This window comes from Peromyscus leucopus, chromosome 19, assembly GCF_004664715.2.
Source record: "Peromyscus leucopus breed LL Stock chromosome 19, UCI_PerLeu_2.1, whole genome shotgun sequence".
In the NCBI taxonomy this organism is placed as follows: Eukaryota; Metazoa; Chordata; class Mammalia; order Rodentia; family Cricetidae; genus Peromyscus; species Peromyscus leucopus.
Genome location: NC_051079.1, coordinates 61,553,072 through 61,571,214, shown reverse-complemented (window position 1 = coordinate 61,571,214; position 18,143 = coordinate 61,553,072). Strand labels below are relative to the sequence as shown.

General features: G+C 51.2%; 1 protein-coding gene across 3 annotated transcripts in view; it reads left to right on the top strand.

Annotated features, from left to right (window-relative positions):
* Mapk4 (mitogen-activated protein kinase 4) overlaps positions 1 to 18,143 on the top strand; it is a 143,944-nt gene that overhangs the window by 78,319 nt on the left and 47,482 nt on the right. For all 3 annotated transcript variants that reach the window (XM_028864741.2, XM_028864739.2, XM_028864738.2), the window contains exon 2: positions 15,518 to 16,904. In XM_028864741.2, coding sequence (XP_028720574.1) covers positions 16,359 to 16,904 — 546 coding nt within the window. In that variant the 5' untranslated portion in view covers positions 15,518 to 16,358. The remainder of the gene's footprint in view (positions 1 to 15,517; positions 16,905 to 18,143) is intronic.

Genomic DNA, 18,143 nt, shown 5'->3' with positions numbered 1-18,143 from the left:
ATGTCTTGAGAAAAGGGGAATCTGATTCCTCTATCCCATCACCTTTCTGCTTTAAGCCCCTTCAATTAGTAGTTTTTAAAGTCTGTCCCTGGACCAGCTGTGGTGGCCTCACCTAGGAACTTGGGGATGCAGATTCTCAGGTCTCACCCCAAGTCCACTGAACCAGGAGCCTTAGCAGGCCCAGCCAGCTATGTGTTAACAGGCTGAGGGCCCAGTGCTCCAGAAAACGGCTCCCGTGTGCACGGTGCACATCCAAGGACCGCATCTGGGTCCTTGCTTGAGTCACAGCAGCTGACCTGGAAGGATGCTTGGGCTCAGACCCTTAGCCCGTTCAGTTTTGGTTCCTAACAATCTCTCCTTGCTTACAAGACATGGTGTGGATGGTCTTGCAGAAGGATGACTGCGGTCATGTCTCCCACTGACCTTAACACAGACACGCAGTCAGGATCTCTGCCTCCCGCATGTGCTGGAGTTACGTGTGTGTGCCACTATGCCGGGCTTCTTACAAGGAAGAGCAACCTAGCTCCTCAGGCTTACCCAGCCATCACCTTGCTGGCTGAAACCTCTCCCTAGCCACTGATTTTTTTTCTAAGTCTCCTCCCATCCTTTATTGCTCACTGCAACTCTCACCAGCACCTCCTGCTTTCCTGCTGGGGTTTAGAGAAGATGAGCATGAGGAGGGAGGAAACGCTGCTGCTTTTCTCCTCAGGGAGGCCTGTGTTGGGGAAGGAAACTGTAGTCCGTTAATCCTGCCGTCTTAGCCCCTCTATCTTATTGGCCCCCCGCCTGGGCCTCTGTGTGTCCGAGGGAGGTGTGGGGGGAGGGAGGGGGCTGACAGCGTCATCCCAGAAGATACCACACCCAGCTTCAACTGACCACACTGCACTCTGGACTGAGACTCTGAACTCTTCCCTTTCTGCAGCGTGGAAATCTCTTGCCCTGTGGTCATCCCTCCCCCCTCCCCCAGTCGTCTCCATAGCTGAGAGTTCATGTTGATGACACTCCTGTTATCACGTGGAGGGGGACCAAGGCCTGACCAGCCATAGTTCAGCACATCTATGCCACATCTCCACTCTTGGAGCTCCTACCTAGTAGGATTGACACCAAGACTTGGAATTTCTGCATGTTGAAGGGAGTGCGTGCTTAGATAACTTCCATGTGGTGTGAAGAGGGAAGAGGGCAGCAGAACTTGATAGTGATAGCAATAGCCTTGAGTAATGCCCATGGTGGGTTGCCTTGGCAACAGCCTTCAGAAACAATAGCTGGGGATGTTGGGGGGAGACGAGAGCTGCCATTAGTTGATCTTGTAGGAGGGGCATGGAGGTGGGAGGAGGAGGTGACTGTCAAATTGGAAACACTGAGTGGCAAAGATCCCTGGGAACAGAGTCATACTTGTCTAGGCATCAGAAGAGTCCCGAACTCTTAGGACATGCCAGCTGATGCCTCAGAGTAGCCTGCCACTGGGAGAGTATCACCCAGCAATCAAGGGGCTGATGCACTACTCCAGTAACGTCACCCTCTACCCTACCCTCCGGAAGGGCTCCAGGATCTTCCTTTTCTTTCTCCTGAAGCCCAGGATATAATCCTTTAAGTTGCCAGAAACATCATTCCCAAATAGCCCAGATGATGCTCAGCCTTTCATAACCAAGGCATAGATTTTCATAGTCAGAATTGAAGTGGAAATTATAGATCCCCTAGGAAAGGAACCCTGGCATGTCAGTTGAATTCAAATCTTAACCGAGGTTAGGACAAAGGGAAGAGTAGACATGTTTGAAAAGGAGGAAGAGGGGGGACCGTCGGAGGAAGAAGAGAACAGAGGGCACTCTGGAAACCAAGCTGATAGGTCCGTTTTCACCATTGGCACCCTTGCCCACGCTTGCTTTCTGTCCTCTTCCGGAGCCTTTCTGAGGCCAAATGTCTAGTGAGGAATTGGGGAGAGGGTGTGGGTTCACTGAGGAGAACTGTCTCTGGGGAAGATGTGGGGGGAAGGCAAGAGAGATCTGGAGGCTGGGAAAGAATGGGATGCGGAGTCATGGAAGGTAGACCTGGCTAAGGACACGCTGCAGGCGGGTAAGGGAGCCCTCTGCCAGGTATTAAAGCATCAGGATCAAAGGAAGGAGAAGATGTGCTTCAAAACAGCCCTGGGAGTTTCCCATGCACCGTGCATGCTCCAGCCTGAGAGAGATGGTGTTGCTGGATTGGAGTTGGAGGAGAGCAGGGAACGTATTTGTGACGGATTGTGTGTGATTATTAAACACTGTGTCTAGGCCCTTACCTGTGGCTGTGGTTGCTAGTTACCTCTCTATTTGAAATCCGATTGTTGTCCCGGTTTCACAAGTGGGTACAGCAGGAGAAGGGCAGTCTCTGGCCAAAGGCATGGGCACTGACCACTCACAAGTTGGTCATGTCCTTTAGAACATAGTTTGGCTGACAGGGCAGCCCCTAGAAACTTGAGGGGAACCTGAAGTTGTCATAGGAGGAAAGTGAACCTCGGGAAGAGATAAGAATGAAAATCCAGTGCAGATTGATGTCGTCAACCTGGATCAGACTTTGGGGGGCGTCTAATGCCAGGCAGTTCACTGTCAGCAGATTTAAGACATAGTACAATTTGAGAAAGGGTTTCCAGGCACAATCCATCCAATTCCAGGTGTACAGTAAAGCTTAAGGTGTGACTACATAGAAACTCCTTTACAAAGTACTCGGGACCATGAGGGTGTGTTCTATAAATAGCTAAAAGGCTTAGAGTCTGTCTAATCTATCTCTGACCAATAACACAGAAGTCAGCAGGTCATAAAGCAGTTGTGACATCTCCCTTAAGGATGGGTGACCGACCGTCTAGGGAAGGAAGAGTCTGGGATAATCATTCTGGGGAATTTGAGTGAGGTCTGCCTCCACAGATAGCAAAAGGGTCACCAGGTCTTTAACAAAATCCACTTCCAGCCTTCTGAGCAGGAAAACAGGTATTTTATCTCCTCCATTGAGGAGAGGTCCCTGTGTGTTTAACATTCCTGTTTTCCCCAGTGATCTGTGGAAACAAGGAACAAGGACCTTTGTGCCCCCAACAGAACCTGAGGCATTTAATTCACTTCCTAGTAGTTAAGTGCCAGCAGACTGCTCTGCCCCTTTCCAGCTGTATATACTTGAGCAAATTGCTCAACCAGTCTGTGCCTCAGTTTTCTCTATTTGTAAGATTGAGATGAAACCATAGAGGGCAGGCTTGGGCAAGGACTGTCCTCAGGTCCGCCAGTGACCTCTTTCCCCAGGGTTTCCTCATACCATCAGACCTCCTCCTCCTCCTCCTCCTCCTCCTCCTCCTCCTCCTCCTCCTCCTCCTCCTCCAAGGACAGAGGGGTTGACGCCTCTTGTTCAGGCTCTCCCAAAGCAGAATCACATAGTATTCATTCAGTCAAATCCATCAGCCTCTTGACCCAGGCTGACCTTCTCCCTGACCTCATTCATCCACCTATGGCTCTCAGGATTCAGCCCACCAGCCTTCGCTGTCCCTCCAGCATCAGACTGACTTCTCAAGGTCAGGCTACTGACATCCTGCCCCAAGTACACTCCACCGCTCAGCCCGGATTCACTTTGCAAGTCTCGACTTAAATGTCACCTCTTCAGGATGGCTGCCATTGTTCCCCAAAGTAATTGGTCGCTCCACTCATTTCTGTTTCCAGTCAGAAATGCCTCACTGTTGAGTTCCAGCCAATCTTTGTGTCGCCTCAGCCTCTCCGCCCCTGAACTGTAAGTTTCACAGGGGCTAAGGACTAGGCCTGCTTCATTTGCACCTGAATCCCCGCTGCCTGGAACATAGGGATGTTACATAAATATTGCATGAAAATATTAAATATTAACTAGCACTACGGGCAAGTGCTTTGGACAGTAGAAAGTTGCTTTGCAAATGTGTTTTCATTTGACTTTTATTGCTATCTGCGGGGTTACCAAACAATAAAAAGAGCTGTCTACAACAGCTGAGACTTCCAGAAGGGTTGAGCAAAAGCATTAGTGAGGAGGCCTTACTCAGAATAGTTCGTGAACTGTGTGGTTTCTCGTGCTGTGGCTGCGCCTGAGGAAGGAAGATAGAAAGGGCACTCTGAGGGGACAGTTTGTCCTCGGCCCTGGAAACAACCTGCGTTTAGCAGCCTGAGTTTGCCAGCGTGTGATCTGACAGCCAGAGAAGAAGAGAGGAAGCGGGAACCGCACAAGATGGCTGTCGCCTAGGTTTGCTGTTGCTTGAGTGGACTTCTCACCTGCCTGTTTGACAGCCTGCCTGCAGGCACTGTCCTGCTGTGATCTCCAAGTCCACCCCAGCCTCTGCCACTCAGCCATTGGCTGCTTGTAGCTGGAGAATTTTTCTCTCGCTCCTGTCAAGTCCCACCAGTCCCGGAGCCCATTTATAACATAAACATATAGACGCTTATATTATTTAAACTGTTTGGCCTAATGGCTCAGGCTTCTAGCTATCTAGTTCTTACATCTTAAATTAATCCATTTCTATAAATCTATACCTTGCCACGTGGCTCATGGCTTACAGGCATCTTCACATGCTGCTTGTCATGGCGGCGGCTGGCAGTGTCTCCTCCCACTTTCCTATTTTCCTCAATTCTCCTCTCTGTTAGTGCTGCCGATACTTCCTGTCTGGCTATTGGCCAATCAGTGTTTTATTTATATAGAGCGATATCCACAGCAGCTGCTCTCTCACACTGCACCCCTTAGGCCTCCTGCTCTTGTCCCATGTTACTGACTGACTCCCCAGGCAAATCACACCCTCCAAGAGATGTTCCTTCAAAAACCACTCCCCGGAGCGGTTTCCATTCTTCCAAGCATTTTCCATTCCTGGGTCCTAGCCCCAAACCTACCCTGCGTTTTCATTTAGTCCTGCCTTTTAATGTGCCGGGAGCGGTACACAGCTGGGCACATCAGGATCAAGTGGCCACTCCACTTTTCTTGGGATTCTCAGACTAAGGGAAGGAAACCCGGCTGAGAAATAGAGGCCTATGGGCTGGCTGTCGCAGGTGTGTGCCCTGTGAACAAGAAGGAAGTGTCGATCCTGGAGTTGTCTTTTCCCCTGGAAGGTGACAGTGACTCCAGGCACAGAGTCACATGGGGACAGTGTTTCACATTCTAGGGGTGTGGGAACTCAGGACAATCACTCCAACCTGTGAGTGCATGCCATGCAGTTCACAGAGAGGTAAGAGTTGAGGGGTACACAGACACAGGTCTAAGTGGGGGTGCTGTGACCCCTGGGGAGCTCAAGCTTGAGCCTCTGTAGTAGAGAGCTAATGCAAAAAAATGTTACAGTCAGAGAGTGAGAAGACCAGATGTCATTTGGAAATGAAACAGAAAGGAAGAGGAAGTGGGGGGCAGCAGGAGATGGCCGAGAGAGAGCTGTGGAGACTTACTCTAAACCTGCTCATTAAAGGATGCCATCGATCCTAGTGTTTCCATGACAAGGAAGCAGAAAGGAATGCTTGTCTACTCTGCTGCAGCCGTGGTGACAAGAGGTAGCACAAGCAGACTCGTTGAGAGGTACCCTAGCCCCATGGCTCCCTGGGTCACAGCCTTGTGAGGTGCCTTGGGCAGAGGTGAAAGAGGTAGAATTTTAAGCTAGGAGAGGCCCTAGGCCAGTGTTTCTCAACCTATGGGCCGTGACCCAATTTGACAAACATCTTTCTCTAAAAAATGTTTACATTAAGATTCGTAACAGTAGCAAAATTGCAGTTATGAAGTAGCAACGAAAATAATTTTGTGGTTGGGGATCACCACCACACGAGGAACTATATTGAAGGGTTGTAGCATTAAGAAGGCTGAGGCCGGGCGGTGGTGGCGCACGCCTTTAATCCCAGCACTTGGGAGGCAGAGGCAGGTGGATCTCTGTGAGTTCAAGGCCAGCCTGGGCTACCAAGTGAGTTCCAGGAAAGGTGCAAAGCTACACAGAGAAAACCCTGTCTCGAAAACCCAAAAAAAAGAAAAAGAAGAAGAAGAAGGCTGAGAACCACTGGTCTAGGCACAGGCACTGGGGCTTTCCTGCCTTTGCTCCCAAGTGCCTTTGCTGCCCACTCAAAGGAGCAGGGGGACGTTTGGCCCCTAGAGCCAGGGGAATGCGAGCCTCTGTCTGTACACATTTGAAATCCTACTTTGCCGTTTCAGCTTCAGAACTAGACACCATGTGCCTCACTAGCAGAAAGAAAATTATTTTCTTAGTGGTAAAATAAACCCTGGTTCTAAAAGCAGCCCTCTTTCAACCAGAAGTGGTCTCACTCGGGTCTTCTCTGTCCCTTCTGCATTGCCCAGTGAGCAGAACTGTGCTCAGCTTGCCTGAGGTGAAATCAGGACCGGTTCTGGAGAGTCTTCTCACTGTTCTTTGACTGCCTACCGCCACCTTAACCTGCTTCCTTCATGTCCTGGGGTAGCTCTGGCCACGATGCAGAAGCCTGCCGCTATACCTTCTCCTTCGGGCCCCAAGTTGCCTGATCCCACGGCACTGGTGAGGGCAGCTTGCAAGGGAGTAGGGTCCGTACACAGCCCAGGGTGGCTTTGAACCTTCCTAGGCTCCCCCCTGCTATACCCGACTCACCTAGCCTTCCTGGTGCATGGGGGCTCCAGATCGTATCAAAAATGACAGAGCCTAGCTCGGGCTGGTTTTCAAGATTCGTTAACTCCCAAGCTCTTTACCTGGAACAGGTAAGACGGGAAGAGGTGACGTGTCACCTTCCTGCCCACTGCTGGCCAGACTTTCCACTGCACTAACTGGGACACCAATCTGGCCCTGGGTGCTAGTCCCATCCTGTATTCGCAGCTAACACCCTCCATCATGGTGGGAGTGGGGGTGGGGGAAAAGGAGCCCAGGTCCTGATCAAGGGAGAAATGTTCAGACTAAGTGCCGTAGCTCATGGATCCTGTTGCTGCTAGCTACGTCAAGGCTCCAGGGTTTTCTGCCACGAGGACTTTATCAGGGTGTAGCAGAGGCTCCTGGGAGGTGGGGATGGGGGTAGACACCAAGTGCTGGTGACAGCTGGGTGACTCAGGAAGGGAGACAGCTGCCCTGGGTGTGGAGATAAGGCTTCCATCGTCTTTTCTCCCAACCCTCCCTCCCTGATCTCTGTCATCTCTCTGGTTGTTCCTCTCTAACACGAGACCCACAAGCTGGTTTGTATCACCAGGACTCTGATTGGGATGTGGATTCCTGTGGATGTGTGTAGTGTAAAGACTGTCCACACCTCTGAGTCATCCACTGTCTCTGTTACACCCCAGGAGAGGAGAGAGTCGTTTTCTACCTGGCTCACCTCAGACTGAAAGAATATGGAACTGACTTTAGCCATCAGACCCTGGCCTGGCTCCAGGTGCCAGGTGCATCGCCGGGCATCAGCTCCACACATCCTCTTTGGGGACAGGGACAATATCCTGGCAGTTATGGTCATCCAAAGGCTATGGGGTGCCTGGATGGGCCTCTCTGTGCAGAGTCAGGTCCTGCCACACTAGTGACCTGGTGTCCTGCGGCCATTTCCTCAGAATTGAAGCATTCTCTCTTGGAGCAAGGCTCCTAAGACTCAGAAGCCTTGAATGTTTGAAGGACCTTCTCCAGGGTTACGTAAATAGCAAACAACTGATGAGGGGTGGAGGTGCTGAGTGCAGCCAGGGCAGGGCGCTCGAGAGATTCAGCTTTTGTGTGACCAGGCTAGGGAAGTCTCTTTAGTGATGAACCGATCTTGAATCACCAACTGTCCTCTGGTTCACCAGCTAGACTTTGCTCTGCCATCCGTGTCCTATCGGAAATGAAGAGATGTCCAGGTGTTTGCACCTCCCCAGAGAAAAATTACACAATACCTAGGGAGAGTCCTTTCTCTTGTCTGAGCCTCAGTTTCCCCACCCAGCCCCATGGTTAATCAGAACTTCCTTCCTTTCCCACAGGCGATGCAAGCACATGAGACTTTTCCAAGCCATACCTGATTAGTGTGCTGGACTCGGTCTCTTTAAATTTCATAGACTTCTGACTCTCCACCAGCCACACTCACTGCCTGTTACCCGGCTAATGCATGCTCGTGGCTGGCCCTGCTCTTCCGAAGCAGCCTAATCATTCACAGGGGTGCACTCTGAGGCCAATCGAACTATTCCTAGAGCAGAGGGAAGTGTTCCTCTTCCCAGCAATTGCGTCTGCCTGTCCACAAGTAACCATTGTGGCATTCTGGCAATTTGAGTAGGAACGCAACAATTCCTAGGCCATTCCTGGATGTCATTGAGTAAATCTGGGGGCTGGAAGCTTGGAGGACTGGATTCTAGTCCTGGACTGCCTGTGAGCTCTCCACAGCAAAGGTCTTATCTCTGGGGAAGGGAAACAACCACTTGCCTCACCTTCTCACAAGAAGAATAAAGGCCATTAGCGAATTTCCCCAAGAAAAATGCACCAATCAGAGGCACAACTCCGTGTATCAAACCTCAGACCTTCCATGGTATACCCCACCCCGGCTCAACGGTCAGTGTTGCCCTTTCTTATGACTTGGACACATCTCTGCACCCCTCTAATTGCAGTGCCCTTCATATGGCAAACAGTGAGTAGCATCCCACGTGCCTTTGAGCCTGCTTTGAGCCTCTTTTGGGAGGGGGTCGGAGGGAGGAGCCTGAGGCGATCTTCAGGTGATGTTACCTGCACATGCTGAGATACCCAGCTGGGGTGGCATCTGCAGGGAGGAGTCTATCGGCCAGCCCATCTTCACTGGCTGTGTTCTTACCCACCGACACACCCACTCTCCTGCCCTCTGTTAACATCTCCTTCATAGAAAAGGTTTTAAAACTAGAGTCGGAACCACGTGCCAGAGAAAGCTGGACAGGAGACATGCTGCTGTGTGCCTTTTCCTTTTACCTCTCACTCCATCAGGAGACACCAAGGAATGTCATGGGTCTCTTGGGACAGTATGATTTTTGAACGGCATTCTACACACACAAGCCTCTTGGTCCTGATGGTCAGGACCCTTTGGGAGGCCATTGGTCCATAATGCACAAGATGTAGGGAAGACAGAAGTGACCAGCCGTCCGATGAGGAACCCTCAGAGGGGAAAAACAAGGTGAACAAGGTCAACACAGTGAGCAGTGGCCTGATGACTGCCCTTGCTTTCTAAAACGAAGAGCTGAGGGGCAGTGTCCACGTGACACTGGTTTCCCACCAGCAGGCATTTTTCCCCCCCTCAGGTCATTTTGGTTTCACTTGGAGAAAAGTGAATATTCAGCCTTTAGGTGCTATAAAAGTGCAGGTGATTCCTACTAATTCCTGGCTCACCACAAAAGGAAGAGTAAGGATTAGCGGTTAATGTCTGCCGCGGGCACAGGCTGGCGTACAAGGAGCGCAGAGACGCATTTGCCTTTCCTGCTCTGGAATCAAGGTCATGCTGACTCCTGTGGTTGCCTGGCCTTTGCACGTCTTGCCCTGGGCTCTGGGTAAAGAGGATGTGATCCTATTGAAGGTCCTCAGAGTTTGGTAGAAAAGGTCAGGTGCAAACTCCGGGCCTTCCCAGCCTTGTGCGTTGCATGCGGGCTCACAGTGTAAGCTCCAAACTCAGGAAAAGCACTGGGGCCCCCAAGGAATTGCAGAGGCACCAGATGTCCTGGTTTCCCTTCAGAAGACAGGCCAACAAAGCCAGCATCAAGCAGACCTCACCGACTAGCGGCCGAAGTCACCATGGCGCTGTTAGATGTTTAACATCTAACATCCAGGAGCTGCCATCTTTAACTGGACATGGTGGCATGCACCTGTAACCCCATCACTCAGGAGGCTGAAGTCAGAGGATCATGAGTTCAAGGACACCTTAGGCTACATGGCAAGACCCCATGTCATACTCCCCACCCCACACCCCAAAAGAAAGAAATCTCTAGTTTCTACTCTCCTAGATTTCCTTTTAAGAGAGAAAGTGGGAAGTTTTGCGTTTAATCTACAAAAGTTAAGTGCAGGAGTCACCTGAAGTCAGACTTGAACCACTGCAATGCATGCCACCTCTCTGGCATATCCTAGAAGTCATATTCCCAGGCTCGGGCTGGGCAGGTGTCTCTCCACTGCTGGCACCGTTTCCATGGAGACCAACGCCCACACGTCATGTAAGGGAACCCAGACTGTTCTGTTTCCTCAGCTTCCCCCAAGTCAGGGCTGGAGCTACCACGAAGCCACTGGAATTTCTGCCCCTGCTATTGCAGTGTGTTGAAAGTCCTGGAAGGTCTTTGTTTCCCTGGATGGTTATGTGATGTTCTCAAAAAAGAAATGGTATCACACAGCCTTCAATCCCAGCACTCAGGAGGCAGAGGCAAGTGGATCTCTGTGAGTTCAAAGCCAGGCTGGTCTACAGAGTGAGTTCCAGGACAGCCAGAGCTACATAGTGAAACCCTGTCTCAAAAAACCAAAGTAATGATAATTAATAAATAAGAAGCAAAGCCTGCAGGCTCCAATTTACTCTTTTATGGGAGGTGACCCTGCCACAGGTCTGATGTTCCTCAAGCAAACATTTTATTAAGCCCCCTGAGGCTTTATTCTTAACTCCTACTCAGAAAGAAGGACATCGGTGTCATCTCCTTTCTTGGGATCCCCATGAGCATGTTCTTTAGGAAACCTGATAAGGGAACTGCAACCCATGGTGGATGGGATGGCTGTGTCCCAGGGACACTAAGTGTCTGTAGTTAGAGTAGATTCATAGACTTGACCATCTCTCTTGACAAGAAAGCCAGGGTCAGGTCCCCATAGACGTGGTTCAGCTCCTCATGGTCGTCAACAAGCTCCTGCTCTGCCACTCCTAGGGTGCTGGGTTTGGTCCACCCACTTCACTGCACATTGTCTCAGATGGCTGCCATTATACCAACATCAATTCCTCTACAGCTGTGTCCACAGACGGGAGGCGGGGTTTCCTGCTCCTTGGGGAGGAAGGTTTTTCCCACCCCGAAAAGCGTTCCTTTAAAGCTGATTGTTCAGGAGTTGACCCCCTGATCACCCAGTGTCAATTTCTGCCCACCAAAAATCAGATTACAACTGTTGTGGATTCAGGGTTTTCACTGGATTTGGGGTTGAGAAGTACAGTTGTCTCCTAGGATTTTAGGGGCTGTATCGGTTGCCTTGGCAACTGGGGAGTACCATTTGTAGGTGGTGGGTTCAATGTCCAGATCCCATAAAAAGGTGGAAGGAGAGAAGAGACTCCACAGAGTCATCTGACCTTCACATTCACGCCATCGTACAAGTGTGCTGGCAGTCACAGGATATCATGCACACATAGACACAGTAATAATAACTGCCCCACAAAACAAGGAGGGAGCTACTGACCCTGAACAGAAACCGTGTAGATCACATTGGTGAGCCTGGTAGAGACTTTAACCCAGCAAGTCTTCACGTGACTCCAGCCTTATCAGAAAGTATGACTGGCGCCCTGTGAGAGACACTGAGTCAGGCACTGGATGGCCTCTCAATACTAGTCTGCCTCTGTTGAATCTTCCTGGCAGACAGCAGGTCAGTGGAGCTGACTCGACCCCATGGTCAGTGTCTAGAGATGCTGCGGACAGAGTATTACTGCCATGGAGTGGGCAGAGGCCAGTGCTCAAGAGGGGCCCTGCTGACAATGACCTGGACTCAAATGTCCACAGTACTGAGACTTAAAAACCCAGGGTAGAGATACCTTCTCCATGGCTAAACCAGATGTGGTTTCTACTCACGTGGAGAAAGCACTAGTGACCTGGGTAGGTGGCCAGTGTCAGCTAGAGGTGACACCAGGCAGGACCTCTGAGTAGTCAGCTCACTGGGTGGAAGTCTGGCCACAAAAACATGTTGGCCCTTTATAAAAATGGCTTACTGATCTTCCCTCAAGAACCTTGGAGTCAGTTTATGTGTGACATAAACGGTTTCACCTGAGATTGTGTGGTCTGTCTGTCTGTCTGAAACTTCCGCCCCATCTGAGAACTGACTACAGGTTTTGGGGGGTGTTTGGGAGAAGGAAGGAATCAGTAGCTTCGAAAGGTCAATGCCCATAGGAGGTCTTTCCTGCTGAAGTCAACAGCATGAGGTTTGGGAGACGCTGAGCAGGCAGAGGGGTGAGTCTAAATTTAGATTTCCCAAAGCCAGTGTGTAAACCAGAGCCCCAGGAATCCCAGAAAGAGACAGGTGGCATATTCCACTTCACCTCTGGTTTGCCTCCATCTGTTAAAGTGCCACATAGTGAGAGAATAATTCCCTGGGATTCTGGGAAGCTGTCTGCAAGAAACCAGGCAAAAGCTGGGGTTCCGCTATTAGGAGGCCTGGGCTCGAGGTTTTTATTTCTGTGTTTACTGCGCGGTGTTTGCTATGGAACTGCGGGAGCCAGCGCTGCCCTTGAGGGAGCTACACACATTCGTCTTGCTGCCTGCCATCTGAGCGCAGCCGAGTGGCTTGACCTTTCTGTCTCATACAGTGAATGCCATGTCCTTTGGTGTGAAATCATATCGGTTCTGAGCAGCTCAAGCTGCGGCCGCCTCCTCATGGAGATGACCGGTCTTTGCTGTGGAACCTTCTCTGCTACCCAGGGACACATCTAAGTGCCATCTGTCCCTCTCTGGGAGGCGAGTAGCCCTGCTCCTTGGCATCTCGTGCCAGAAGTGAACAGAGAGGACGCTTCCTAGCAAACCGCCCGTGGAGAAAGGGATATGGGCTTGCGGTAGATATTACAGAGAAACTAGAGAGAGAAATGTAGACAGTGTGTCGCAGCTTAGGAAGAGATGAGTGACAGGAAACTCAGGTGGGAATACTTGGATGAAGGCCACCTGTATGGGGTGCTGAAATTGTGAGAGGCGATGTTGGAGTGGCAGATGATACTGAGAGGGTCAAAGTTCAAGTGCAGGACAATGGGCTTACTTGTCTGCATGGTTAGAGCTCATGGTAAGAAGAACCTACTCCTGTAGCACACAGGGAGAGGAGGCCCACCATTGGGTAAATGTGCTGAAAAATCTGAAAGGCACAATCGAAGAAGCCAGGCGAGAATTAAAAATGGTCAGTTTAGACCCCCAGGAGGAAAATGGTGTTGCTGGAATGGAGTCTTCCCAAAGTGACATGTTTCCCGTGTGCTTTAGCTGACAGTGTGTTGGGAAGAGACTGAGAAAGAAGCAGGACACACAAGGAAGAGAGTCCCTCCCCCAGGGCGCAGGAAGAGGAAAGAATTTAAAAATAAATGAAGCCCTTCTTAATTATTCACAGATTATCCGCATTGCAGCCCTGATTGCCAACAAGTCCTCCTCTGAGCCATTCCAATCTCTGTTTACCACCCAGCAGGAGCTGGAAGGGGGAGGAGGCTTGGGCATCTCTCCTCTTAGAGAGATGTTCCTGATTAGCTCCCTCTGCAGTACCCTTGGGGACCAATGAGGCCCAACCCGTGGAACTGCAAGACGCTCCAGCTCAGGTGGTATCATCTAGCTTGGCTGGAATGGAGATAGAACCAAGACGCTCACTGTCTCTGTCTCTGTGTGGGTGGGTGTGAGGGGGGAGGGGGATGTTTCCCTGACTTGGGTGTCCAGGAGGACTTTACTACACACAGTCTGTGGCATTGTGTCTTATCTCAGCACCCTGGTGGCTAAGTGGCTCAGGCATCTGCATACCAGTGAAGGGTATTCCTTTAGCCAAGTGTCTGTCTCTGTGCCGGCACCACTGAACCAGCACCCACAAAGTCTCGGCCCTCCACCTGAGAACTTGGGTCACCTGAGAAGTGAGAACTTGGGTCAGAAGCAGCCTCAGAGGGCATGCTCTTGGCATTTGGGGACACGGATAGGGGACAGGGGTTCAGGTGTCAGTCACTAATGGATTTGCTCGGTAGAATACTTACGAGCCTGGCCCTACCCAATAAAGGTGACTCCTGGTGACATGAGCCAAGGAGGACAGTACCGTCTGCAGCTAAAGATCATGGGACCTGTCCGCTTTGGACTGTTCCCAAGTCTGAAGTTTTGTTAACTCTGCGGCTGTTTTGCCTCTGGGCCCAATCAGAGCTTCAGAGAGGAACCGCTGTAAATGTGACAGGCGGTCAGCAGAGCTCATCTCCTTCAGGTGTGAGGAACTGCTGGGCAGCGGACAGCTGTAGAACGAAGCACGCACTGTGTTCCAGAGCCCTGGCTAATCTCCTTGTTCAGGAATCCTCGGAGGGCACGGGATGGGGGGCGTGATGGCACAACCCAGGGGACGGCCCCTTCCATAACGTTCTTGCCACACAAGCACTGAAAACCTAAGTTCAGCTCCCCGGCACCCACATAAAGGCCTGTAACCCCAGAGCTGGGGGACAGAGGCAGGAGGTCCTTTTGGCTTGCTGGCTAGCCACTCTAGCCAAAGCAGGGAGCTCCAGGATCGGTAAGAGACCATGCCTCAGAGGATAAGTGGGGAGTCCTTTGAAGAAGGCACCTGGGTTCAACTTCTGGCGTCCACATGCACAGATGTGTGCCCACACGCACGGCCTTCAGTGGGGATCTGATCATCTGTATGCCACACCCTCCATATACATACATGCACGCACACATACACCGTAATTTCAGAGCATGAAGTTGTTTTGCTTCATTCATTATTTGTAGAGTCGTACAGAGTTCAGATGGGAAAGTGTACTCACATGGGGCCCTGTACTGTGTGAGACTTAGATACACGAGGCGGACATTAAGAATTGAGGAGAGTGGACAGGCTCTCTCTGCACTAGACACAAAGTTCTATCTTGGTGTACCCATGAACTCTGTACACTTGGGAAACATGTCACGCTCCTGAAGTCACTGTTGCCTTACTTCAGAGTTGACCTGGCTAGGATTTGGAGGGTTTTTCACTTATCGCCTAATATCCTGTATCTGCAATTTGAGTTAACAGCCACCAGAGGAGAGCTATCAAGTCAGATGTGACCAACTACTTCAAGCAGTTAGGTCCCCAGTGTCCCTGTCACAAAAAGACCAGGGCTCTCCATGCCAGCCCCGATATAGCATTGGTTTTGGGGACAGACAGCCCCTTTTCTCTGAGTGGCAGGAGAGTTTTCTTGTAGTTCTATATGTGTGTTTCTGCCACCTATTTGGGAAGAGTACAAATGCTAATTGAATCTCAGAGGAGGTGAATTTTCTCTTAAAGTATTCAAAGTCGTTTGCAAAATAAGGGAGGGACCCTCGTGAGAAAACAAGATGACTGAGTCCTCATTTTCACCTGCACCGGGTTCCTTTCGCCTCTCAGCCTCCCTAGCTAGCGCAGATGTGTGTATGTCTGGAAAGCATAACAGATTCATCTTGCAAAGGTCAAAAGGGATGACCCCCCCCCCCCCCCAGTCTGCACATGTTAGCCCTGGGGAAACAGGCACTGATGGGCTTATCAAATCAGCCCGTCTTTCTCCTCTGCCGGGGCACCGCTGCCCACAGCGTGAGGGTGGCTGAGCAGTGCAAAGCTGGAATCCCCTGAGCAAGCAGCGTTTCAGCTGGCTGGACAGATCAAATAACACTTGGGCTAGTTAACAAAAGACGCCAGTGGGAAGGTGTTGGAAGCCGGAGTGTGGAAATTTACCCAACATTGTTTCTTTGACAGGGAAGGGGACTCTGAAAGATGCTGCATTCTTGCAGCCCTACCACATCCCGCGGAGCAGTCTCAGTCAAGGTGGCGTGGATGCGTGGGTGAAAGAGGATACGCCCCCATCCGAAGCCTCTGGAGGGTCCTGGCCTGGCAGCTAAGTTCCTTTTGGACTCGGGACAGCCCATGCAACTGCAGAGCTCACGAGAGAGTGTGGCTTTTCCTAGCTCTTTACTCACCAAACTAGTTGGAGCTTTGGATTCTCAAGGGAACTTGTAGAAAGATAAACTGGCGGAAGTGAAAAGAAGCCCCTAGAACCTTCTAGAATCCATTAACTGGATCCCCCTCTTGCTGCTCAGGGCACAGAGGGAGGCTGTGATCCGATTAAGCTTTGGACCCACTTAAGGAAAGCAGCAACACAGCTCAGCACGCAGCTCCTGCATTGGGGCCAGACAGAAGGATTCGAAGGAGGAGAGTTGCTGCATATTTTACTTTGAGATCCGTGGAGATAGAAGATAAGGACACTGGCTTTTCTCCTTCTAATAATGCCAGATCTGGAAGAAGCATGAACCATTTTAAGCGTCTAGGAGGGTTCTTGAAGCCCAGGCGTTGGTGGCAAACCCTCCCGGTACAGGTACAGATGAGAACCGTTGCAGCATCCCGCTGAGCACGTCAGTGAGCCAGGACTTGCAGTCAGCCGTTCCTGTCCCCTGGCAGCAGTGACCTCACCAGGAGCAAAAGCATCCCTCAGCTGTGAGGTTGGACAGAATGAGGTGTGCTGGGGAAACCGCTAGCTGGAACTTGGCCTGTTCTGATTGCCCCTGCATCCCCCAGACGGCCCCAGACCACTGAGTCAACAATGGCCGAGAGAGGCGACTGCCTCGCCAGTGTCTACGGGTATGACCTTGGAGGGCGCTTCACCGACTTCCAACCCCTAGGCTTTGGGGTCAACGGGCTGGTGCTGTCGGCTGTGGACAGCAGGGCTTGCCGGAAGGTAGCTGTCAAGAAGATTGCTCTGAGTGATGCCCGGAGCATGAAGCATGCGCTCCGGGAGATCAAAATCATCCGGCGCCTGGACCATGACAACATTGTCAAGGTCTATGAGGTACTAGGACCCAAGGGCAGCGATCTGCAGGGCGAGCTCTTCAAGTTCAGCGTGGCCTACATTGTCCAAGAGTACATGGAGACGGACTTGGCGCGCTTGCTGGAGCAGGGCACGCTGACCGAGGAGCACGCCAAGCTGTTCATGTACCAGCTGCTCCGTGGGCTCAAGTACATCCACTCTGCTAACGTGCTGCACAGGGACCTAAAGCCCGCCAACATTTTCATCAGCACAGAGGACCTTGTGCTCAAGATTGGGGATTTCGGGTTGGCAAGAATCGTGGATCAGCACTACTCACACAAGGTATGTCTGTCTGTAAAGGCTGCTGCTGCTGATCTGTGGGGTCCTCAAGGATGCACACAGTGTTCCAGAGGGCTTAACTTTCTCCATTGTAATCAGGAGACTGCTGTTAATGTTAGGGAGGGGTGAGAAGGTGCAAGGAAAGATCCATGGCTTGAAAAGTTGTCAAGAGTGGGAGGTATCTAGTTCCTAGTCATGACTTCGCCCACATAACTGTGGCCAATCACTCTGGGCTATGCAAGTGAAAGGTCGGACTAGACAATGTCTAAGCTTTCTTTTAGCCCTGAGCTCTATGGCTGTAATACTGTGTGGTTGATGAATTTTTCTATCGCATCCACTGATCTTGGACATCTGGCTGCTCAGGAGACACCAGAAGGCTCTGGCTTGTCTCACCTGTTCCTCTCACCAGGGCTGGCCCATTCTGGGTTCTTTTCAGTCAGTCAGGAATGAGCAACGGGGGTGGGGTGGGGGGCTAGTCTGATAAACTAATGCTCACTACAGATCAGCTCATGACTGCCCTCTTGGTCCTTCCCTCAATGTGGAGTGACGTCATGCTTGAGGATGGTTCTGTTACAATTCCCCATGGTGCGTCACAGAGTCATCCCAGCTGCGCTGATAGAGACACATGTCACCACGATTTGTTTCCAAGGCCCAGGCTCCTCCAGACCTGCTGTGTCTTCAGGAACAGCAAATGTTTTCCTCTGCCGGACATGTTGCTACTGTAGGGTACCTGGGAGCCTCCTCATGAGCATGTTACCAGTCACGCTGAAACAGAGCCGGTCTCCCAGCAAAATATACTTTGTTTTTTGGTTTTGTTGTTTTTAATTAGAATAGAACATCCTATTGGAAGCAGGTACTCCACGCAATGTTAAAATCGTCAAGGGTGAGAGTGGGCCATGGAAGATGAGGGTGGCTCTGACCTTGAACATGGTTTGGCTCTGTCTCTAGGGTCCCCCCTGTTCCTCTCCTCTGTGCACAGGGAAGGCATCCCAAGCAAGGGAGCCACAACTCCCTGTCTACCCTCACTGGCTGGAACTTGGGCTCCTGACCCAATTTCAGACCCCACATCACTCCCACTGCCTCTGGCTTCTCAGTGCCCAAGTCACTTTGCTGCTTTTAACAGTGTGCTTGCCCTCTGCACCCATTCCTGCAGCCACGCCATCTGCCAAGACAGACAGCCGAGTCTGTAGGCAAGAAGCCCATGGCAAAGACCAATACTACAGGCTGTTTGTTTTCTTGCCT